Source organism: Monodelphis domestica, chromosome 7 (genome assembly GCF_027887165.1).
Source record: "Monodelphis domestica isolate mMonDom1 chromosome 7, mMonDom1.pri, whole genome shotgun sequence".
Classification (NCBI taxonomy): domain Eukaryota; kingdom Metazoa; phylum Chordata; class Mammalia; order Didelphimorphia; family Didelphidae; genus Monodelphis; species Monodelphis domestica.
Genome location: NC_077233.1, coordinates 221,470,458 through 221,496,332, shown reverse-complemented (window position 1 = coordinate 221,496,332; position 25,875 = coordinate 221,470,458). Strand labels below are relative to the sequence as shown.

At 38.5% G+C, this 25,875-nt stretch overlaps 1 protein-coding gene across 3 annotated transcripts in view; it reads right to left on the bottom strand.

The window, feature by feature from the left end:
• Nucleotides 1-25,875, bottom strand: part of C7H7orf50 (chromosome 7 C7orf50 homolog) — a 388,436-nt gene that overhangs the window by 96,744 nt on the left and 265,817 nt on the right. For all 3 annotated transcript variants that reach the window (XM_007498361.3, XM_016423909.2, XM_016423910.2), the window contains one exon: nt 14,233-14,429. In XM_007498361.3, coding sequence (XP_007498423.3) covers nt 14,233-14,429 — 197 coding nt within the window. The remainder of the gene's footprint in view (nt 1-14,232; nt 14,430-25,875) is intronic.

Below are 25,875 nucleotides of genomic sequence, written 5' to 3'. Positions count from 1 at the left end.
GACAACTGGACAATAGTTTGAAAGCAATGAGGTATAGACCAATATTTTACACCATTCACTAAGATAAAATAAAAATAGATACAGGATGCAGACATAAAAGGAAATGCCATAAGTAAATTAGAAGAACAGGGAACCTATCAGATTTATGGGTAAGTGAGGAATTTATGAGTCAGCAGGAGATGGGGGAACATTTTAAAATGCTAAATGGATAATTTTTAATTACATTATTAAAAAGTTTTTGAACAAATAAAATAAATACTGCCAAGATTAGAAGGATCAGAAGGAAAGCAGGAAATTGGGGGGAAATATTTTAGATAGCTTTTTAGATAGAGGTCTCACATTTAAAATATATAGAGGAGTTTGTCAAATTTAAAATAAGAGCCATCCCCCTAGTAGATAAATAGGCAAAAGATATGAAGAGAAGAAATCAAAGTAATATATAGATATGGGGGAAAATGCTCTAAATCACTACTGATTAGGGAAATATAAACCAAAATAATTCTCACACCCATCAGATGGCTAAAATGACAAAAGGTCAAAGTGACAAATGTTGGAGGGGAGCTGGAAAATCGAGGGACACTAATGCACTGCTGGTGAAGCTACACTGTTGGTGGAGCTGTGAACTAATTCAATCATTTTGGAGAGCAATTTGGAAATACATCCAGAAAGCTATAAAACTATGTATATGTTTCCCAAGTAGATCAGAGAAAAAGGAAAAGAAACTATGTTTAAAAAAATTTATAGTAGCTCTCTTTGTGGTGGCAAAGTATTGGAACCTGAAAGGATACCCGTCAATTGGGGAATGGCTGAGCAAATTGTGATATATGATGGTGATGGAATACTATTTTGCCATAAGAAATAGATGAACAGACTGATTTCTTAAAAACTTGGAAAGAACTCCATGACATGATGAACAGTGAAATTAGTAGAACCAGGAGAACATGATATACAGCTATGGAATTAATGTTGGAAGAATAAATTGTGAACTTTACCTCTGGAAAGTGAACAGAAAGGTGAAATATGAAAGACAGTTTATATGTACACATTGGCTACGTGGAATTTATTGTTGCGGATGGAATTTATTATGTAGGGGAAAAATAAGTAAATTGCCCAGTTTAGAAATGTACTAAAATTTGATCAAAATGTCCATCTTCTTTGACATTGGAGGTCCCACTGCTAGCATGTCCTCTAAAGGTAAACATGTTTCTGTCTTTGACAGAAAAGTCTTATAGATACAAAAATATTCATAGCAGTACTGAATATAATGGAATATTACTCCATGAAAATAAATTATTAATATGAAGAATTCAGTAAAAGATGAAAAGTTGCATGAACTAATGTAGATTAAAGACTATAGAACCAGGAAAACAATATATATACAATTACTATAACTCCATAAAAAGGAAGAATAAATGAAAATAAAACGGGAATTATAATGACCATGCTTGGCCCTAGAGAAGAACTAAAAAATAAATGTATCTCCTTCCTTTCAATGGACTATGGATATGAAATGTTGCATATGCCTACCAGTGTCATAACAGAAAATTAAACCACTTCCATTGGAATTGTCTTAAGAAGACTCTAAAGATCACCTGGCAAGAAAAGGTACCAGACACCAAGGTCTTCTTTCAGGTCAAACTGCCAAGCATTCAAGCTCTATTCCAGAGAGTGCAACTCTACATGAATGTCAAATGTAGGTCTGACTAAAAGGATTAATTTACAGAAAACTCACACAAGGCAAGTGGTTACCCAGAGGTCAAACGAACGGATCCCAGGGCACTCTCAAGGCTCTTTGAAGAACTCAGGTATTGACTGTGAGACACTGGCACAGATCCATCCAGCTTGGCATGCCGGCATCCAAGAAGGTGCTGTGCTCCATGAGCAAAGCAGAATTGAAGTAGTTCAAAAGAAACATGAGATGTGAAAATCCAGAAACATCTCCATCCCAAAGGTTCAGATGGGCTATTTGTGCCCAACTTGTGGTAGAGCCTTCTGAGACCATATGGGACTCACCAGCCATAGTGGAATGAATTCTTATGTCTTTGGCAAATGACAACAGTCAGAAAAGATAGATGTATTGGTTCATTCTCTATATGTGTGTGTATGTTTATTTTTTAAACCCTTACCTTCTGTCTTAGAATCAATACTAAGTATTAGTTCCAAGGGAGAAGAGGGGTAAGGGCTGGGCAATTGGGGTTTAGTGACTTGCCCAGGGTCACACAGCTAGGAAGTGTCTGAGGCCAGACCTCCAGAACCCAGGACCTCCTGTCTCCAGACCTGGCTCTCAATACACTGAGCCACCTAGCTGTTTATTTTAAAACTTTTGCTGCAAGTAAAGGCTTGCTATGGTAGGAGAAGGAGGGAAGGGGAGTGACATATTTAGAAATGAAAGTGATTTTAAAAGAAAAAAGTATGAATAAGACTAAAAGAAGGTGGACTTTCTAGGATGTCGGGCCTTGTTATAGTTAAGGTGGACACATATGAGTGAATTGTCAAACCCTTCGGAAACGGAAGAGCAAATACTGATTTGGAGCTAAGGAGGCATGCTGGTCCTGGGGTTGGAATGAAAATACAAGTAAATAAAAAAGGTTGATCCAGTGGGTATAGTGGTAAACCAAAAAGGACCAAGACAACAGAGGATTCCAGCTGCTGGGGCAAGGAATCTAGACTGCAAAGTCCTTACCAGCCTAAGAAGTCAAAATGTAGGGAATTTCAGGGATCTGACTGTGTTCTCCAAAGGTTCCCTTCATCCTTCTCTCTTTTTCAGGTTAGTTGCTTAGGGCAGTGATGTGCTTCAGTAACTTTAGAAGGGGTCTAATAAGCTCCCTCTTGACTCAGCCACCCCACAGGGCCCAGATGAAAGTAACTGAAGTTGACTTCTTCAAGGGTCAAGAATTTACAGGAACCATTTGGGACAGAAATGGTCCTAAAGTACATTTACATACTTCCTTGCCTTTGTAAATAGAGTACACTAAACATGATGGAACTTTTTCTTGATCATTAAGAGTATCAGAGAGCAGATATCATGACACTCTAAACACAACAGGGTCCTTGAAGACCCCGGAGGTAGGAGGGATCTGGGCTGCTGGGGACAAAGAATCACATGCCCCTATAATCCATGGTCACAGAATATCGTATTTTTTTTACTTTGTTTTGTGGGGTTTTTTTTACATCTGCTTTTAGAACTTTTTTGTCTCCTACCTAATTTCTGTCCCTTTTCATTTCTTGTAGAGGATATGATGTCTGCCTAGAGGAGCCCTTCCTCTACTCTTTTAATGTGCTGCTGCTTCTTGTCTGTGGTCAGCTTGGAAAACCAAGCTTCTTAGAACTGTGTTTCATGTAAGAGTAAGAAGGATCTACTGGGTTCTCCTAGGAACAAAGAGAATTAGTTTTAGCACCTTAGGGCCTCCTTTTCTCTTTGTTATTTCTTGATTCTTGACTGCAATCTAGACTGTTGAAATTTCTGGGTATTGATCTAAGAATAAGTAGATATCACTGGATTTTCTAGGTTGTAGGTAAAATAATCTCTAAGAAAGATGGCAGGGGTGGGGGGTAGGGTGTAGTAGCAGTAGTAATTAGCTGTAGCAGTAGTCAGTGGCCAGCAGCAGTAATTAGTGGTAGAGAAGAGGGAACAAGCATTTATTAACATCTAACAGTTTCAGGCACTATGCTAAGGCTTTACAGATATTATCTCATTTTATCCTCACAACAACCCTTCAAGGTAGATGCTGTTATTATTCCCATTTACAGTCAAGGAAACAGAGGCAGGCAGGGGTTAAATGACTTGTCCAAGGATACACAATAAGAGTTTGAGGCTGGATTTGAACTCAAGTCTTCCTGACTCCAGGCTTAGCATTCTGTCCACTGTGCTGCCAACTGCCTCCACTGTAGCACAATCATCACTACCACCAGCAGAAAAGTGCCACTTAAAACTTAAAATGTAAAGGGGGGTTCTGAGGTCAAATCTGTAGCCTCAGATACTTCCTAGCTGTGTGACCCTGACTCGAGGCAAGTTACTTAACCCTCATTACCTCTCTTCTGCCTTGTAACCAATACATAGTACTGACTCTAAAATGGAAAAGTAAGGTGTTTTTTTTTTAATGCAATATAAATGTTAGCCGTGTCACCCTGAGCAAGTTACTTAACTCCAACTGCCTAGCCTTGTAACTGATACTTACCAATTCTGAGACAGAAGATGAGGATTTTTTAAAATTCTGTGTAAATGAGTTTTTAAGATAAGAGGCATCTTGGTGTCATGGTTATTAGGGATTTGAGCTTGGGAGTCAGGAGACAAGGTTTTGAATCTGGCTCTGACACTTAGCAATCAGGCAATCAAGGACAAGTCATTTCACCCCCATTACTTACTATCTGTCAAATAAGGATGATAATACATGCACCACAGTGCTATAAAATGTAAGCTGTTATCAGCAGCAATAATAGCAACACCTTCCATTTATAGAGAACTTTTCACTTCACTTATCTTTTTTGATCCTCATAACCACCCCTTGAAGTGGGTGGACCAGACATTAGTCCTTTTGACAGACTTGGAAACTGGCCCAAGGAGGTATAGAAAAACTAAGTAAGTTGAGGTTACCATCTTCTAGAAGAACATCGTACACCATTAGGGTCACTGAACTTGAAGACATCATGGGGCTGCTGCTGGGTGAAGTCAGATTAAACTAAGTTCTCTGGCTAGATGAAAACCAAGAGAAAGTCTGATAAAGTTGATAACACCATGAAGGACATATGAAGATCAGGAACCATCCTTGAAGAGAACTTTTTGGTCGACTGAGTACAAAAGACCACTGGCTTGCAAGCACCACATAGTCCCCTAAGCCTGAGAGATAACAATTAATCATAAGCCTAATGAAGTCTGACCTTTTTTATTCAAAAGTGGCGGAGCAAGTCAAAAGCATGAATGGGCTCCTGAAAAGTTTGATTGCTAACAGAAGTTGAGATGTTTTGAAGATACCCTTAACTTTCCCAGGTTCAAGTTATGACATGTGTTGGACATTGAGATCAACCAGTACCCCCTCCCCCAAGACATATCCTTTGGTGCCATTGTCAGAGGTGAGCTGTGCAAGGAACACGGATGTGACCTAATATGACAATTCTTAGACTCAAAACAAGACGGTAAATGATGGGTTAGTGACTTATGGGATTCTAGAGTGCACAGATAATTGCCATGATCACATGGGGATGTCAAAGATGGGGAAAACCACTCCCAGGAAACAGATAAGAGAGTAATAGCATGTAAAGGGGGAATTTTTTTGAAGGAAATAATTCATAATTAGAGGGATAGTCCTGAAAGCCTTCTTTGTGGGATATGGCCTTTTAAGGGACTTCAAATGGTCCAACCACCTGGTAATTGTAGGAGTGGAACTCCTAACAGAAAGAGGAACAATCGTTAATTATAGTGTTCTCTAATATCTGGCTTTATTAAATATAGGGGACTTTGTTTAAATAATATGAAAGTCATGATTATAAAAGGCCATAACTAAAGCCAGGAGATGGAAAGGTAAAGGCTCAGCATGTCTCTTGTTCCCAGCCTGACTAAAAATACAGAAATGATGAAATGGTACTGACTTGATAAGATTTCCCCTTTCCCTCCCTCCCACTTCAGTCACAGCTGAATGTCGTTTCCATTTAATATAGTATTTCATTTCCTGGATTTTGCTTCACTAAAAAAAAAAAACAACCTCTCATCCCTTTAAAGGAAATGATTGGAAAGAGAGAGTTGGGTGGACCTTTTCATTTTGTTACTGGGAGTTGGGGCAAAGAGAAGGGAATCTGATAGGTTACAGATGAAGTATCTATGTGGCACAATGGATAGAGCACCAGTCCTGGAGTCAGGAAAATCTGAATTCAAATGCAACCTCAGAAACTTACTAGCTGTGTGGCCCTGAAAAAGTCACTTAACCATGTTTGCTTCAGTTTCTTCATCTGTAAAATGAGCTGGACAAGGAAATGGCAAACTACTCCAGTTTCTTTGCCAAGAAAACCCTAAATTTGGACACTTAAGAATCAGATGTGACTATAACAACTAAACAACAACAAAAAACAGATCACAAATATTTCTCCTTTTGGAACATTGTATTCCCATCCTATGAACTATTTCTAAATTGTAACAGAACCGTTCCTCACCACCCCATTATATGACTTGAAGCAGCAGCATGTCTAGGGGGTGATTCTTTTTAATTTTCAATATAAAACCTTACCTTTTGTATTAGTCACAACTCTTAAGAGAGAAGAGCAAGGGCTAGGCAAATGAGACTGAGTGGCTTGCCCAGGGTCACACAGCTAGGAAGTGTCTGAGGCCAGATTTTAACCCAGGACCTCTCAACTCCAGACCTGCTGCTCTATCCACTTGTCTGCCCCCATGCAGCTAATTCTTAGTTCAATTTGAGGTTCTTAAACTTATTAAATTTAATTAAAATTGAAGTCTTAGAACTTGTTTATAGTCTTAAAAATTAATAAGGGCTGCCCTTCCCTATCCCACTCTCAAGAGCTTTTGTTTATGTGGGTTATAGCTATTGAACTTCACCATACTTGGAATTAAAATGTCTTATTGTGAAAACAGTTTTGACCTCACATTTTTAAATGCCATTTTTGATGGAAAAATTTCTAAAATATATCAGAAACTTGCCAGGTATAAACTTAAGACCTGCTTCTAATACTGGTGGGATCAAGGACATTTCTAACATGAAGATAATGTCAACATAGGTTTTTATTACTACCACCATCATCATTTTTATTCCTCAGGGTCTTTGCCGCAAACATTAATTATTGCATTATGTTGTAATAGTATTGTCCCCAGGTACAATTGGGGGATGAAGGTGTGTTTGCTCCAATGCTAAACGACCCTAGACTAATGTGCTTTTTCAAAGTTTCCTCTTAATGTTTTTGTCTCTTTTCTTGCTGTCAATAGTCATGTCTCATGGTTGTCGGTGTATCTTCTTCCATCCCCTCTTAATGTCTAGCTTCAGTCTTCAGTAGGCTGAGCAGGCAGAGACACCTAAACTTGTTATAGGCTTTATGACAGAAATGAAGGAATGAAGTATGAGTACCAAGTGCCCGAGTTATAAAACACTGCCTGTGTGACATCAACATTGGCTAGGACCCTTTTAGTTGCTTGGCTTACAGGTTACCAGATAAGTGACTTCAGGATAAGTGAGGAGCAATTGTACAAAAATCCGAGGTATGATTGCTATTCCTGGCCAAGCATGAATTTTTTCAGACACACCCTCCCAGATGAATACTCATAGCTATGAACATTAGCATGCTCTCTGAAAAGTCAGGACAATAATAGATTTTCTTTACAACTGCTACCAAAAGCCTGAGAGCACCAGAAGAGAGAAATCCAAGTTGAAATTGCTCAAAAGTTTCATTTTGATTTAATCATTCTGGTTTCTTTTTGTCTTCCTTTGGGGTCTTGTTCTGATGACTCTACTCAAAACCTTCCAGGTCTACAACCCTGCCTTTATTTTGTATAGTCTCCCCTTCTATGACTAGGTCAAAAAAGTTTCCTTGGGTGGGAAGGATTAATTCCTCTCTGTGAATTCAGAAGCTGGAACAGTGTGTGCTGGCCCTGTAATCCCACAGAAAACAACATATTTGGCCCCTAATAAATTAATGCTTAGTCCTACCAAGAAAATGTGCTATGCTGGCAACCTCTGTGCCCAATAGCTCTTAAACTGAAGACAACAAACAGTGATTTTGGCTGCCTTTTCTTCCCTGTTCTTTCTACTGAGTCAGGACAGCACTTTCATTCTTCCTTGACAATCTCATCAGGATCCCACCCTGGGAGGAGCAGCAAAGGGCTTTTTGGGACCAGATGTTTGGAAATTTAAGACAACAATTAGGAGCATCTACCAGTTTCAAGGAAATTCACAAGAAATGCACTGAGGTTACTTTTCATATCTGGCCTCAAAACCTCCGTTTTCAGCTAAGAAATGGGGTGCTGAAAGGAAACATGATTTTCCCCATGGGTACACGGAAAAGGGTTTCTTTATGTGATGTTATCAGTAGTGCTCGTGTGATGTTATCAGTAGCTCATGTAACTCACAACCAAAATCTCACTTCTGCCCCAAATAGCTCTGCAATATAAAATCTATATTTCCCACTTAATGGTCTCAAGTTAATTATTTAAAAAAATAATCTATTCATTTGGGCCACTGGCAAAACCAAGAAGACAATGAAGTGTCCTCAGGATCCTTCTGCCTTTTTTCCTCAATCCCTCTCCCACCACCCAGGCTCCTTTCCTTTACCTCGTCACCAGGTCCCAAGTAATCTCATGCTGCCCAATGGCTATCCAAATCCATCCACTAGGAAGTTCAGTTCAGACCTCTCTCCCTCCACTCTCATTTCCTCAGAGGTATGTGGAAGGAAAAGAACTTTATTACACCAATTTTCATTGAGGAGTGAAAGACTGATACTCTATTCTATTAGACTGTAACCTCCTGGAGAGTAGGGTAGGAATTTTATTTTTACTTTATTGCTATTTTTCTCAATGTCTTCATTCAGCTAGACTTTAACAAATGATTGTTCATTTGATGTGAACTTTGGAATTAGAGAGAAAACTCTCAAAGTGCACTGGGTTGGAATAATAGCAGTTAATATTTATGTAATTCTTTATAGTATGCAAAATATTTTACGTATTTCATCTCATTAGCCTCACAACAACTCTATGAGATAAATTATATTACAATTCCCATATTACAGAAACCTAAGAATTGAGAAACCTAAGAGAAACCTAAGGCTGAGAGGCTGAGTTGCACAGATTCAGAGTCAGGTTTGAATTCAGGACTTTCTGATTTCAAGGCTAGTGCTCTAATGCTAAACCAAACTGCCTTTCTAAGCTTCAGGCAACTACTTAGTATTTTTAATTTGATACATAGTAAGAATATCATTTCCATAAATGATGACAGATGCAGGAACTAAATAGTGAATAGCTCAGAGATAGATATACTTGACTGTTATGTATTCAGAAACCAAACCAGAAAGCTGAAATAAGCAGAATTATTTCCACAATCTTAAACTGCACCTGTAGTCCCATCCTTTCTTACATCCTTAGGGAGCCCCCCTTCTCTCCTCTTCACGCTCTCCTTTTCCACTTCAAACATAGCCAGGTAGTTCTCCCTATACTTAAAAACAAACAAATCCGCCCCTCTTCACTTGACCTGCTGTCTCCTCAATTTATCATCTAATATAGCTCCATCTCATTTAACTAGATGACTTCTAAGTCTGTCCAGCTCTACATTTATTATCTTATGATCTCTCTGGAAAGAGGTTGGTTTCCTCTTGATCCTTATCTTTCATTCATTTCTCAGCCCCCTGACTTCTGGATTCACAACTCTAATGAAAATGCATTCTCTGGGGGAAAGCTAGGAGGTTCACTGGATTGAGAGCCAGGCCTAGAAACAGGAGGTCCTCAGTTCAAATGTGGCCTCAGATACTTCCTAGCTGTGTGATTCTGGGCAAGCCATTTAACACCCATTGTCTAGTTGTCTTATATCTCTTCTGCTTTGAAACCAATGCATGACATTGATTCCTTTAAGACAGTAGGTAAGGGTAAAAAAGAAAAGGGGGGAAGGAAGTGCTTTCTTCAAAGTTACTCTCTAAAATGTTAAATCCAGTGGCCTTTCCTAAGCTCTCATTCTATCTGCCCTCTCTGCAACTTTTTAAATTCCTGCCTGCCTCCTGAACATTTATTTCTCTTGGCTTCCAAGACACCGTTTTTCCTTCATCCTGTCTAATCACTAGTCCTCGGTGTTCCTTAATAGATCATCATCCATCTCTTACCTACTAAATGTGCATATCACTCCCCATTGGATTGTTCTGAGTTCTTTTCTCTGAATTCTCTCCCCCTGTGTTTTCATTTGTTTCCATCAATGAAATTAGCATTTCAACCAAAATTAATTCCCAAGTCTAGATATCCAGCCCTAGTCACTTTCTTGAATGCTAATATTGCATTGTCTGAGGACAAATTTGAACTCAAGTCCTCCTGATTCCAGGTCTGGTGCTATCCACTGTGCTACCTAACTGCTCCTATAGTAAGCATTTAATAATGGCAGCTAGGTTCTCTTTTACTAATCCCTTACTTATCTTGGGTTTCAATTCCTTAATAGTTGTTTTTGTTCCATCTTTTCTAGTCCAAAGATTGTTCTCCTTGGCAGAGAGAACAAAAGCAAAATTAAGAACTAAGCAGCATGGTCTTCATTCTGTAAACACTGGGAGTTTAGTCCACACCAAGCTGCAGGCCTATCCTTTTTTGATCTTCATTTTTTCCCAACATAGCTAAACAAACAAACAAAAAGTCTATGGTTGTCTTTTGTGTTTCTGGCCAGCTGCAGGCTCATTCTAAGCTTTGGCTCTTCTGACATGATTCTTACAGAATTGTATCATTTTGTATGAATCCTCCTTGCTGACATTTAAAAAAAATATCCAAGTTGATTGGTGAGTTCTCTACATATCCACATTGATCTCTTCAAATAACTCCCCTTTTTCCTACTTGTTATAGTTATTTGTGTATTCACAATTTCACTCTTGAGGGTCATCTGTCTTGGGATGACTTTCCAATAGAATTTTAGTTCATACTATCCAACTACTTCCTTGGAAGAAGACTGAAAATCTGGTTTTGCAAATCTGGAATGTGTGGAAGACTCTGCTTACCTCCTCCACTATCATGGACTCTTAAGTGGCCACTTCCCTGAAAGATTCACAGCACACCACACGAACAACCTGTTTTCTGCTACTGGTAAGAATCAGATTGATTCAAAATAGCATTTCCCTTTGTTGGTTTTTCCACTATTTGAAGGATGAAATTATCATTAAGATAAATCAAGAAAAATTTAGTTCTTCTGTTTATGGCAGAAAAAGAATTCTAGTACATATGTAAAAAATTGAAGTCCCCATCATTATACTATCAAGTCTTTGTGCCAGGCTTCTACTCTGTTCCCTGAGCTTCTCATTTATTTTTATGTCCGAGGAGTTTGCAATAACTCCATGATGATATACTTTCTGTTTTGTCCTCTCTTGATCTTAACCCCAAAGTTCTCCATGATTTTCTTTTTTTTTTAAACCTTTACCTTCTGTTTTAGTATTAATTCTAAAACAGAAGCACAGCAAAGGCTAAGCAATCAGGGTTAAGTGATTCGCCCAGGGTCACACAGCTGGGAAGTGTCTAAGGTAAAATTTGAACCTAGGACCTCCCATCTCCAGGCCTGGCTTTCAATCTACTGAGCAACCCAGCTGACCCCTCTCCATGATTTTCCCTTTTCTGCTTCTTGTACTTCCTTAGATAGATATGACTTCTAAGTAGGCAGCGCTACCATCTCTCTCTTCAATTACTCCTCTTTTCCATATCTTTTAACCATCTTGTTTCTTTTGAATAAGGTATACACTTCCAGTCATATTCTGATCATGGATCTCATGCCCCCAAATCTCAGTAATATTTAATAGGTCACATTTTTTTTTCTGCATTAGGCTCTCTAATTAGTCTTCCTTGTTAGTCATATTTTCTGCAATTATGTCTAGATATTTGAGGGCACAGATTTTTATTGTTGGCCATTTGGTTGGACTTTGTTCTATGAACCCTCGGTGTCTTAACTGCTATTCTTATACTGCAGTTGCAGTCTACAGGGGCCTAGGTTAGCGGATATAGCTATATCTATAGTTCTATGTAATTTTCTAGCTCTCTCTTTTCAATTAAAATCACTTTTGTTTAGATTTTTAAGACTTCTGGAAAATATTTTCTTAACAATTACTATGAGGTGTACACTGTCCTTGGACAGGAACCCATTCTTTCCTATGTTTTAAGATTCAGAAATCCTAAGCCCATTCTCAGACATCATCTTTTTAACCAGCTGCTCTTGAAGGCCAGCAGAAGCCCCAGCCGGTCCTACTGCTTGAGAAACTTGGAGTATGGTCAGTGATGACATGTCTATCTGCCATCTAAGAGCCCAGCTAACTGTGCTTCAAAGGTTGGTTACAGGGTTAGTAATTTTTCAATGATAGCAATTCTCAAAGCCTATTAATAAAATTAAGGGCTATGAGCTACATAAATAGAGGGAATAAACCCATTGATGAAATCACCATTCCTTAAAGTACAGATACATACTTCAGCAAGTGAGATAAGTGTAAACCACTTAGTATCTGGTTTATGTTGTTTGGCGATTTAAGTCAAATCTCACTCTTCCTGACCTTTTTTGGGGGTTTTCTTGGCAAAGAAGCTGGAGTGGTTTGTCATTCTTTCTCCAGCTCCTTTTATAGATGAAGAACCTGAGGCAAACAGGGTTAAGTGACCTGTCCAGGGTCAAACAGCTAATAAATGGTTCCCTGGACCACGAGCTCCTTAAGGTGTCAGGTGTACCTTGTGTTGAAGCAAAAGTGTCCCTCCATATTCAGTTAGAAGGGGATGAGGAGTAGGAATAGAGAACACACGGAAACTAAAATACCAAACCTACTGCCTCTCGATTATGCAAATCAACAGACAGCTCAGCAAACTGAGTGGGGATTCTAAAGGGAGCACTGTCCATCAGCATCCATGTGGCTGTCACTAGAAGTTATTGGTTCAATGCTCCTCCTGTTTCATGGTTTATCAAGTACATCATCTCATTTTACCCTGAAACTTACGATGTAGATAGTGTTAAGTGTTATCATCCCCATTTTACAGTTCAAGAACCTAAGACCTGACAAGAGGAAATAATTTCATTAACTTTATTTTGTAGTAACTGCTGACAAAAGGATATTTTAATTAAGTAATAAAATGTAACAAACTTCTTCCATATGCAAATCAAAAATCACCTTTCCATTATTTCTTTAGGGTCAGAATCTTGGCTACTACTTCATAGGAATTGAATTAGAACTGGATTGAATAAAAGGAAAACAGAAAGGGAAGGAGAGAAAAATGAGAGAATGAGGGAGAAAAAAGGAGAAAGGGGAGACTCATCATTGAATCTGCCAGGGCTTCATGTTCCCCTGGCCAAACTTGGAAAGGTGAGTAGTTAAGATGGTCTCTGAGAAGAGAATTTGGATTTCTGTATTACAACTTAAAATGTAGGAAAGATGAACTGGGGGACAAGGACGAAGCACACTTAACAGATTGTTCAGAATATATTTGCTGAGAGAAAAAGAAGACGGGTTAGGGTTAGAAGGCAGGAGAGAGAAGAGTAAAGACAACACTAATAGCTGGGGGAATCAAGAAAGGTCTCCTATAGTGAGTGGCATCGGAGCTGGGTTGTTTTTTTTAAAACCCTTAACATCTGTCTTAGAATCAATACTAAGTAATGGCTCCATGGCAGAAGAGCATAATGTCTAGGCAACAGGGGTTAAGTGATTTGCCCAGGATCACATAATTAGGAAGTATCTGAGGCCAGATTTGAGCCCAGATCATCTTGACTCCAAGCCTGCCACTCTATCCATTGTGCTACTTCCCTGCCCCTGAGCTGAGCTTTAAAGGAAACTAGAAAATTCTATTTTTTGGAATGATAATTTTTTTACTTGTTGAGATTACCAATGAGTAGGAAATAAAAACCAAACCAGTAACAACAACAACAAAATCAAAACAATCCCTTACTTTTTTCCCTTCTTGGGACAGGTGACCTTACTTAATTGGAAAAGTTAAATTAACAATGATTTTTAATTTCACCACAGCCCATGTTTTATGGTCTTCCATAATAAGCATCTAAAAAGCTAAGCACAAAGGGCTTAGCTAGTTCATGTCAAACCTTCAGTAAGGCTTGGGAATGTCCACAACAATCCTCTTCCTCTGTGTCTGATTATAAATGCTCAGGTTCTAAAAATACACTTACTTTGTGCAACCTAACCTACAGTCCCTCTGATGTGGAACTTCCAGTGTCCTCTAGGTTCAGTTAAATGCAATTGTGTTATCTCCTGTTATGGAACAGTAAAAGCAACACCATCTTTATTAAGGCTATAAGGTAAGTGATTGCCCTTTTTTATGTAGACTTTCCCGGGGCTCTGTGCCATTTTTTAAAGATCCCTGAGACTGCTAAGGCATGTGAAGTCATTTCAGGTAAACTTGGGTTGGACTACACTATTCAAACAAGCCAGCTGGAATGAAACAATATATTGTATTTAGCAATGACCAGAAGGAAATTTTTCAAGAGGCTAGGCTGGTTTCTCTAGTTTGGGACCTTGAACTAGGTCTCTGTCTCCTAAATGGCATCAATAAGGTGGAGAGATGACTGGGGAGGTGGCAAAGATTCTTACCTGATGAGATAGTCCAAGGCTAACTCAGCTCCTGATGGTTTTTGAGATTTTTCTTTCTCAACATCAATTCCTGCTTCTTTAAGCTGCTTCCTTTGTTCTTTCTTCCGTTCTTTCTTCAGTTTTCTTTCCAGGGTTCTCCTTTCCTCTGGAGTCAGTTCCTGTTCCTCTTGCTTTTCCTCATCACTTGTTACATTCACCTAAAGATAATCCAAAAAACTCTGTGTTGGTTCCTTTCAAGGAGGGGAAATTCATCTAGGAAACACTTCAAAAGAAATAGCTTTCACAATTTCCCTGAATTCTGTTCATCTGAGAGCAGAGGTCACTGAAAAGAATACAGATTTTACTTCTAGGTACATACTTTTGAGGTGTCCAGTGATAAAAAGAACATATTTATAGCAGTACTTCTTAAAGCGGGAACTGGAAACCAAGTAAGAGACCACTGATTGAGGAGTGGCAAAGAGAGCTGTGAATATTACCGTGTTGCAATAAATGACAAAGAGGAAGAATGGGAAGGCTTGTACAAACCAATATAAAATAAGGGAAGCAGAAGAAGGAAAAAAAGAAACAGGACAACAAAACAATCAAAGCTGGATGCTGTCAAGTTATGATGACCAAGTCTGAATCTGAAGGAGAGAGAACAGAATTCACTTCCCTTCTTCAAAGAGGGGACAGAATACTGCATATAAGGATGGAATCGATCATATGCTCAGTAGTTTTGTTAATTCATTTAAATTTTTTAAAATTTCCATTATAAGGGATGGTTCCTTGGGGAAGCAAGGACATATTAGATGTAGATGAAATAAAAACAAAAAAAAAATCAGTAAATTTTAGATGGTATAAATATTTGCATATTAATTTGTTCTTGACAGCATAGTTACCTCTCCCCATTTACCAGAGGAACTAGTTCCATTCAATAAACAATTATGGAGGGCCAAATGTGCTTGAGTTATTGAATTAGACATTGGGAGAGGTATATAATTTAGGAAAAAATATGGTCCCTACCCTCATAGATCTTACAATCTAGGAGGCAATCAATTCTATTATCTAGAAGCCACTAGGATTTGACCTCTCCAAAGTCTGGCTTTCTACCTCTTGTTCTGAAAATAACAATCAAAATAAACCCTACCATTCCTGGAAAGGCTATTTCAACATAGTTTCCTAAGAGTCCACTCACCATTCCAGTGACTTTCCAAAGCTAAAACACCCTCCCCTGGTCACTCTCACATATATGTTGTCTTTCTCTATTACAATATAAGCTTCTTAAGTGCAGGTACAGTCTTGCTTTTTAAAATTCATATTTTCAGTGCCTAGAGCATAGTGCCTGGTATATAGTTAATGCTTAATACTTCTTCATTTGCTCAATCAAACCATGTGATCAGTATATAAAAGGCTGTTATATGACAGTTTAAATCTTTAAAAAAAAAAGAAAGAAACCTTGAATTCTCAAATATACAGGCAAGAACCATGGCAAAAGTAAGAAGCAGATAGGTGCCAAAATATGAGCTTTCACAATTCAGTCACTTATGTCTCCTCTTTACATTGGTTAAAAAAAAAAGTGGTTATTCTACAATGAAAAAGGCAGGGAGTTGGAGGGGGGGTGGCACAGAGTGGAGCAAAACTATTAAGTGCTCCCTTCTTTACCTTTCTAAGTCCCTTTTATCCCCTAGTGATGCTATGACCTCATTTGGTATCACAGGCAATGCATTTTAAAAACAGGAAGAGAGGGAGAGATGGGGAGGGTCTTGAGATGAGGAAAACAGGTGGGGGGAATGGAGAGGAGGAAGGAGAGACACACAGAGAGACAGAAAGGGCACCCAATGCTTAACTCAATTGAATGTCTCTTTAGGGGGAGAAATGCAAACATTAGCAGGGGAGGAAGTTTTAGGCAGATTATTTATCTCTTCCTACTCCCAACAGTCTTTGTTAAATCTCAGGCTGGAGATAAAAGAGAGAGGTGACCCTTTGACAGGTTATTATACTGGGGTAAAATAATTTTCATTTAAAAGCATTAATATTCATATCAAGGCTATTGGGGATTCGGGGGAGGGGGGACCCATTAACAACAATTCAACAAAAACTAAACTGCCCAAAACCATGAACACCTTCATTCCATTAGTTTTTCAAAGATTACTCCTAGAGCTTCTTAATAATAATAATAATGTAAATCGACAAAGCCCTTTCTCAAAAACAACTCATTGAGGAAGAGAGTAAAATCATGACTTCTATTTTACAGATAAAGAAAATGAGGTCAGAAAACGTAAAGGCTGTGAAGTAATAGCAAAGAATCCAGTCCCCAACTGACTCCCACATACCAACTCATTCTACCACATTCCACTGTCTCCATAGAAGTTAATAGTCCACTTAATGGAGGTTGAGAAAATGATATAGCAAATCTGTTTACTATTTGTCTGTGAGCTTGTGCATAAAAGGCCCAATGGCCCAAGACTACAATATTATTGGTGAAGAAGAGTTACTCTACAGTTCCAGTCAAAGCATTGCTCATTATTACCTTCCCAGCCCCCACACACATTCCTCCTATTATTTGAAAACTCTGTAACCCTCCCTCCAATGACTAGTAAAAACAAAACAAGTTGCTTCTTTGCCTCCACTCCCCTCCATTTGGTTTCCCCTTTTTGACTCTCCCCTACCAGGTCCCCTCATAAAATGCCAATCCCTTGACAACTTTTGTCTCATGCTTAACAACTTTGCCTCTTCAGGATCATCTGAAACAAAAGAAGGGCTGCTCTCCCCCATTCCTTTCCAATCCTCTTCTCTTTTTTCTTTTATAAAAGTGGGAATTTATCCAGTTACACAGGGGTTCTTAACCTAGAGACTGAATTAGACATTTTTTAATAATTATTTTTCAATGTAAGTGGCTTCCTTTGCAAGCCTATGAATTTTATTTGATGCACTTAAAAATATTCTTCTGAGAAGGATCCCAAAGACTTCACTAGTCGGTTCAAGAGTCTTATGACCCAGAAAAGGTCAAGGACTCCCAAGTTAAAGAAACTTTAGCATTGCCAGCAAGGTAAATCCCAACTGCCTCAAATGTATTGGATTATGAAGTGTTTGCAATGAAACACATAGCAATTCTTGTCTTCCAACATGACAACACCTTTCCTTCAAATATGAGACCATGCCAACACCAAAGGCCATGTGTTCTCTTATCTTTACCAGGAAGAACATTACAGATACTATCCATAGAACTTCCTCATTCCTGGAAAGCAACACTGGTATATTCAAATATGAAGGATTTGCTGTATATATAACCAAAATGATCCTCCTAAATGAATAATATCTCAGGCTATGTGAAAAATATAATTTTCAGCAAGAAGCTAAGTTAATATCATTACCTAAAAAGAGATTGATGTTTTATCCTAACCCTATCACTATAGATAAATACCAAGTGTAGGAAATCAGAGAATACACTTCCCAGGACCTGGAAACTCACTGTGATAGGGTCATTTTTCTAATGGTGTAGATCATAACTCAGCCCCACCTTCTCATCCTGTGACACTCTTGTCCACATCCTTAGTAACTCCTCCATTGAGGGTCTCCACATGTTGGGGGAGAAGAGAGTCTTTCCATTAGATCTCTGGGTGTTGCATTGATACCAATGGTAAACCTGAGCTGTTCAATAATTATCTCTTGATCTTGCCACATAACTGATTCCTTTCTAGTTATAAATCTCCTTGGTGGTACCCTTTATATTCATTTTTTCCATGTAGTATTATTTTGCTGCCTATTCATACCACCATGGAAGTGCCTTCTTATTTGGGTGACCTGAACCTTTAGTTCTTCAGGGGCTATGGTTTTCCTGACTCATAGTCATTTAGCATTGATCCATCCAGAAGAATCCAGAATTCCAAAAAGGAATGCCAGTGCTCCGTGAATAAATGAAGAGTTTGGTAAAAATGCTATGAAATTTTCTAAGGCAAACCCACCTACTAAACTTTTGTGTAGTTCTAGGCCCAGGTCACTGTCTGTGAATAAAACTGTCCAAAAGATATGTAGAGATGAACATTCAATTGAACACTATATTCTTGGCAACAGGCATTTTGCACCTACTTTATTTTTCTTGTGGGGTAAGTTAGACCAAAATTTTTTAAGTGATGGCTATAGATCTCATTTAGGAGACCCTGAATTGTCCTTTTTGATAAGGAGATTTAAGAATCCCTACACCTCTGTTCAAAATAATCAACAGAATTCTTGGAATCAAAGTTTGGAGCAAAGAATAGGTAAGTAAGCAGTCATAAAAAAATGTGAGGGGGAGGGGTAAAAGGGAGGATACATGAATCATGATAGGGAATAAGTTTCTTAATATTACCTTTTAAAATTACACATAATTTGGAGGCAAAGATTTGGTTTTGAATCCTAGATCTGCCACTTTCTACTGTGACCTTGGATAAAAGTCATGTACTCTTTCTAAATTTAAGGTTTCTCATCTATAAATAGGGGGTTGGACTGAGGTCCCTTTAAGGTCCCTCCGAGCCTATGATACCAGAAAAATGTGTTTTCTGGGTGAGAGAGGCAAGTGACGTATTTCAGCAAAAGCTTAAAGTCTCTGGTCCCTAAACAATAAGGGTAATGTTCAAACTTTCCCTAAAAGCTCAGAGCTTACGAATGCCCAGTTCTGTCTTTTCCCTTCTCCCTCCCTTCTCCACCCCCAACAAAGAACATAATCACAATCACTTCTGCTTATTTGTTTAACCTGATATCATAGGCTGAAGTTTCATCATTTCTCCTAATTTGGGGGCTAAAGTCAAGTTTAAAAATCAAGGCTGGTAGATGTGGGAGGGAGAGAGCACTTAAACTGAGTGCTGTGGAAATATGGAATTGATTCATATTAACTGCAAGCCTTGGCCAATATTCTTATGAAAGATTATGCAGGAAAAAATCCTAATCACATTAGACAGGATAGAAGCCGAAGCAGCTGGGGCTGGCCCAGGTGTCATCCAAGGTTAGGAGGAAAGATGCTTCTAACAGGTTATACAACTGAGCTTCTTATTCATTAATTCTCATTCTCTACCCCCTGCCCTCTTCTTGCTTGCTTTGTAATCTATATCCAAAAGCTCCTCTACAAGCCCAAGGACCTATATTAACATTCAAGACCCATGGAACAGTTATCCTTGGTTTATATAATCTGTTCTGTCCTTCAATAGAAGCCTGTCCAAATCTATGAAACTCAAGGTAGTGATTTTCTTCAACTTTATGGTTTAAGGAACCAGGAACCTAAAGAGATGATCTCCCCACCCCCACCCCCTTTCTAGTATAAATCCTTGGTAGAAATTGCCAAAGTCTCTTCTGATTGCACCATGACTTTTTTCATCATGCTTATGGGCTTTGGGGGCCTTAAAAAGCCTGTAGTTGTTTGTTGTTTTTTTTTGGGGGGGGTGGTTTGTCCCTGATTTATCAGAGACAAGACTGGCCATTAGTTGAGAATAATTTGATGAGAACCCAAAGTCTCAAATATATGGTATCTGATATTCCATTACTACTATTACTACTATATTTCTATGTGTTAACAAGATTGCAAATTGCAACACACACAAAAGTGTGTGTGGTTGTTTTTTCAAACATGGGTTGTTTCAAACCCGCCCTTAAACACACTAGATAATTCTAATTCAGGCAAAAGTTGAATTTCTTACCATTAGGGCTCATGTTCAGGTGGCTATAATCAAATTCCTAAAGAAACCATAGGTTTCTTATCTCTTGTCTAGCTATAGAATCAATTTTATAAACATTATAGTCTATAGTCTACTACAACCTTTTTCATTTCTGCAAACTGACAAGTCACTTTTCAACAAGGCACACTCTAAGTGGCTTGATTTAGAAAGGAAAAGCAAAGAAAAAAATGGTAACACAACACCTAACAGCCAGGCAGTTTTGGATAAAGCTTCATTCAGATGGGATAATATAATTAAAAGTTGTCAGGGTAACTTTTACTGTAATACTCTACCTTGTCCATCTTTGTTGTTGTTGTTTAGTCATTTCAGTCATCTTTGTGACCCCATTGGGTAACATCTTGGCAAATCTACTAGAGTGGTTTGCATTTCTTTCTCCAGCTCATTTTACATGTGAGGAAACTGAGGCAAAGTGAGTGATTTTCCCAGGGTCACACAGCTGGTAAATATCTGAGGCCTGGTTGATCTCAGGAAGATGAGTCTTCCTGACTCCAGACTCAAGAGCTCCAACTACTATGCCACATACCTGCTCTTCTTACTCTTCTCTAAATTTAGTTAACCCCTATTGCTACTGGTTATGTTAGGTAAAGCATTCCCCTCTCCTAGTAGTCTTTTAAAAATGCAGATATATGCCTTAGAGGAGGAGAATTTAACTACTCTGGCCAAAATGGCAAGTTTTTCAGGACTCCTTCCTTCTGTTACAGTTAAAAGAGTGGTTGGCATAAACTGTGACCGCAGAAATATGGTTTCAAATCAAAAATATAGTAGTTGCCATGGGAAAATTCCCAAATATTAGATATATCCAAGTCAGCTGGGTTTTATGGAGATTTTAATTAATACAAATTAAAGAATTAATGAAAGGGAGAGAGAGTAAGAGGAAATAATGAGAAAGGGCTAGGCCAGCCTAGGCCAGCCTAGGCTTAAGCCTTAAGAGAGAGATCAGTCAGTCTTTAATCCACTCACCACAAGATTTGTCCCAAGCAAGATTCTAGTGTTCAGAGAAACCCACAAGTTTAGTTCAGGAAGCTGAACTAAGTTCAGCCACCAAGAAGCAGAGAGAGAGACCCAGCAGCCTCCTCTGACTCCTGAGCTCCACTTCAGCTTCCAAGGCTGAATTCTTCCCCCTCAGAGGCCTTCTGGCCTCCTTTTAAAGAAGAATTTTCTCCTATGTCACCTCCCCTAAGTTTTCACATCTACCAATCACAGTCGAAGTTTTCACAGAACTTACCATTCTTAATTCACACCTGAGTAGACTAAACTTTTGAGTAATTCACACCTGAGTAGACTAAAACTTCACACCTCTTTTGTTAAGCTTGTCCCTGGCAAGTTTGCAAGTTGCCTGACCTTCATAGTTACTTAGCACCTTTTTGTATTAGATCTAAAAATAGACCCAGCTTAAGGTTTTTTAGCTTTACTTTAAATATGGGTTAGGTACTTTTCATTGTTCAGTAAAGAGTTTACAACTTTATCTTCCCCTGAAGTATGCTTAAGTATGGGTAGAGTAATGTTAGAGTTCTCACATTCCTGATCAAGTACCTTCATTGTTTAAAATGGGGAATGGTCTTAACCAAATGTTCTAAGGTAGAGTCTAAGAATTTTTAACATTCACAAGTCTGAAAAATTTTAAGATTCACACTTCAAAGGAAAAAGGGGGTAACAGATTACTGGGTAATGAGGACAAGGACAGGGCTGAAGAAAATGGATCAGGAGGGAGATAAGAATACACTAATTTTATGATGATGCCTGGAGTTGCTTCCACTCTTACTTTCCAAGAGACAGGAGGGGATTGGTCATAAGATCATCTATCTAGGACAGAGAACATTTGGCAGTCTGATGAAGCTTATGGACCTCTTTCTCAAAAGAATGTTTTTAGACGCATAAAATAAAATACACAAGATTACAAAGAAATCCAATTATTCTGAAATAGCTATTTTATATATATATATATATATATATATATATGTATGTATATTTTTTAAAGTACATGGGCCCAAGGTTACGAATCCTTGATTCAGAGCTAGAAAGGCCCTTAGAGGAGATCTAGTGTAACACCTTCATTTTATGGAAGAGGAAACTAAGACCCAGAGAAGTCAAGTCAAAGACCACATAGGTACAAAGTGGCAGTCAAGATTGCAACTCACATCTTTTGGACCAGCCATCTTACCACCGTACCCAGCTGACTCTCTTTCTCTTTTGTTCCTTTGAATGCTGGGTTACTGGCCAAGATCCCTTTGGGAATTGGGGCACTAATCATTTCAGTTCATTTGTTTCTAGAAGGTCCCATCACAACTGATGTAGGCCTGTTTCTATAAGTGGACAGTAATTGCTGTAATTGATTTGGCTGAAGATGGCTACCTGACTAAATTTCCCCTTACTATTCTCCCACAGGGGAAAGAGTGCCAATTCTGGGCCCTCTCAGTCTGTAAAGGGCGGTGGGGCTTGCTGTTGTTACAAAAAAAAGGCTTGCTTTGTCATCTTAAATGTAATGAGTCTGGAACTAAGGCTGTGGCTTTTCTGTTTTCAGAGAACTGAATTCTGAAATCTGAATGAAGGGCAGTATGAAAATGTAGCATTGCCATTGCATGGGACAAGTTGGGGTAGAAACAGGGTTGTTATTTCCTGATAAAAATGTAAGCTAAAATAGGGTTTCTTCTATCAACATTATTTTGGCATGAGAATATCAACCTGCTTGCTTTAAATTTTTTCTGCCTTAGGACATACCTTTTTTGGTCTGTTTAAAATAGGATGTATATACAATATATACATATTATAACAGACATATACACATATACATCTCCACACATGTGTCTATTTCTGCATATATTCCTTGCTTTAATTTGACACACAGTGCTTTGCCCTTTATAAAACAGGAAAATTAGAAGTGCATGTTATAAGTGATTCCTTGCTTTCCAAAAAGATTAACCCTAGGTTTCTTTTTTTTTCCATTTGAATAAGTTTATTTAGTCAATTTAGAACATTATTCCTTGGTTACAACAATCACATTATTTCCCTCCTTCCCCTCCACCCCTCTTCCCGTAGCGGATGCGAAATTTCATTGGGTATTACATGTATCCTTGATCAGAACACATTTCCATGTTGTTGTTTACACTAGGATGTTCATTTAGAGTCTACATCCCCAACAATATGCCTTCAATCCATGTATTCAAGCAGTTGTTTTTCTTTGGTATTTTTACTCCCACAGTGTTTCCTCTGGATGTGGATAGTGGTTTTTCTTGTAGGTTCCTCCGAGTTTTTCAGGATCACTGCATTGCCACTAATGGAGAAGTCCATTACGTTCGATTGTACCACAGTGTATCTATCAGTCTCTGTGTACAATTAGTTCTCCTGGTTTTGCTCTTCTCACCCTGTATCACTTCCTGGAGGTTGTTCCAGTCTCCATGGAATTCCTCCACTTTATTATTCCTTTTAGCACAATAGTATTCCATCACCAACATATACCACAATTTGTTCAGCCATTCCCCAATTGAAGGGCATCTCCTCATTTTCCAATTTTTGGCCACCAAAAAGAGTGCAGCTATGAATATTCTTGTACAAGTCTTTTTCCTTATTATCTCTTTGGGGTACAAACCCAGCAGTGCTATGGCTGGATCAAAGGGCAGACAGTCTTTTATTGCCCTTTGGGCATAGTTCCAAATTGCCCTCCAGAATGGTTGGATCAATTCACAACTCCACCAGCAATGCATTAATGTCCCGACTTTGCCATATCCCCTCCAACATTCATTACTTTCCTTTGCTGTCATGTTAGCCAATTTGCTAGGTGTGAGGTGATACCTCAGAGTTGTTAACCCGGGGTTTCTTACCAGAGATTCAGACCTCCAAGAGGGTCTTTGGATAGATAGATTTTAGGGAGTCTATGAATTTGGGTTGAGAAAAAAAAATACATCATTATTTTCAATGATCTTTGGTTTCTTTTGTAATCCTATGAATTTTATTTTATTCATTTAAAAATATTATTCTGACAAGACCCCATAGCCTTCACCAGACTCCCAAAGGAGCTCATGACCCCCCAAAAATGTTAAGAACTGTTTTAAAAACTAGGGTGTTATGCAATGTTCCTGAACAGCTTGGAGGGATCTACAAGAAAGAACACTATCCACATTCAGAGGAAAAACTGTGGGAGTAGAAACACAGAAGAAAAACAACTGCTTGACTACATTGGTCGAAGGGATATGATTGGGGATGTAGACTCTGAATGAACACCCTAGTGCAAACAACAACATCACGGAAATGGGTTCTGATCAAGGACACATGTAAAACCCAGTGGAATTGCACGTCGGCTATGGGAAAGGCAGGGGAAGGGGAGGGAGGAATAGAAAATGATTTTTGTAACCAAGGAATAATGTTTGAAATTGACTAAATAAAATTAAAAAAATAAAATAAAATAAAAACTAGGGTGTTCTCCTTGTACATATAAGGCATAAAGTGTACTCTTCTGGGCAATATGAGAAGGAATAAAAGATGAGGAATCCAATTTTGGTTTCAATTTTTAAAAGTCTTAAATTCCCACTAAGTGCAGCATACTCTACTAGGTGTTAATGTTTCAGACACTCTTAAGTGACTGACATTCTATTTCTTTTTTTCCTTCCTTCCTCCCTCTGTCCCCTATCTTTCATTTTAGAATCAATACACCTATACTGTTTCCTAGGCAGAAGAGGTGTAAGGGTCAGGCAAGGGGGCGTTAAATGACTAGCCCAAGGTCACATAGCTGAGGTAACTGAAACCACATTTGAACACAGGATCTCCCATCTCTAGGCCTTGCTCTTAATCCACTGAGCCACCTACATTGCCCCTCTATTTTTTTTTCTTTTTAAAAAGAACATTTTCTTTATTTTCTGTCTTGGAATCAAGACTAAGTATCACTTCCAAGTCAGAAGAGCAGTAAGAGCTAGGCAATAAGGGTTAAATGAATTTGCTCAGGGTCAACAGCTAAGAAGTATCTGAGACCAAATTTGAACTCAGGACCTCCCATCTCCAGGCCTAGCTTTCTCTCCCCTGAACCACCTACCTTGCCCACCCCACCCCCACCTTTTTTTGCTCAGAAAATTTGTTTACTTCCTTTAAAAGAGAAAACAAAGACATGTATCACCAGGTTAGGAATAGAACTAAGCCCCTGACATTCTGCTTTGATGATCCCTGAGGCCCCTTCAAATTCTAAATATCTATGGTTCTAAGTATGTTTGGTATACTGGCAAATACACTAAATGCAGATATTAAGGAGACTTAGGTTCTAATCCTTGCTCTGCCACTTGGAAAACTTCTTTATTTTGGCTTCCTCAACCTTAAGGTTGCTTCCAGGCTTAATATGGTCATTTGGTAAAAAGGAAGGGGCTGCCAAGATTTCACAAGTTTCTTCCAATTGTCATATTCTAAGAATCTCTCTTAGTAATTCTGCTGCTGCTGGTGAGAGTCAAAGACAAATATTTGTATGATGCCCATATCTTGTAACAGAAATATCCCTCCAATAGTGAATAGTCCTCAGCTATGTTGATAGTGATGGTAAGAATGGTGAATTTAGTCAAACTCTCTTTAAGATAGGGTTTCTCAATTTCTTTTTTGGTATAGAGTAGCAATTTGTCATTTTCCTTAAGTCTCAATGACATGGGTGTAATAAAGGCCCTGAGTAGGGATGAGACATTCGATTTTCATTTTATCCAGTCTCCTAGTTGTTTAGATGAGAAAAAAGGGAACCAAAGAGATAAGTAACCTGCTCAAGTTTATGAAGTCAGGGGCAGATCTACCTCTGGAACCAAAGTTTATCTCTCTACTTAGAAATAAAAGCTTCCAGTTATGCCAACAGATTCTAATCTTCTGTTTGTGGCCTTGTGGTATAGAGGATGGTGAAGGATGCAATCTTAGCTAGGTCTATGATTTTTATATTGTCTATGCTTTTTGTAGAATATATATATATAATTATAAACAATATTTCTTACTTTCTCAG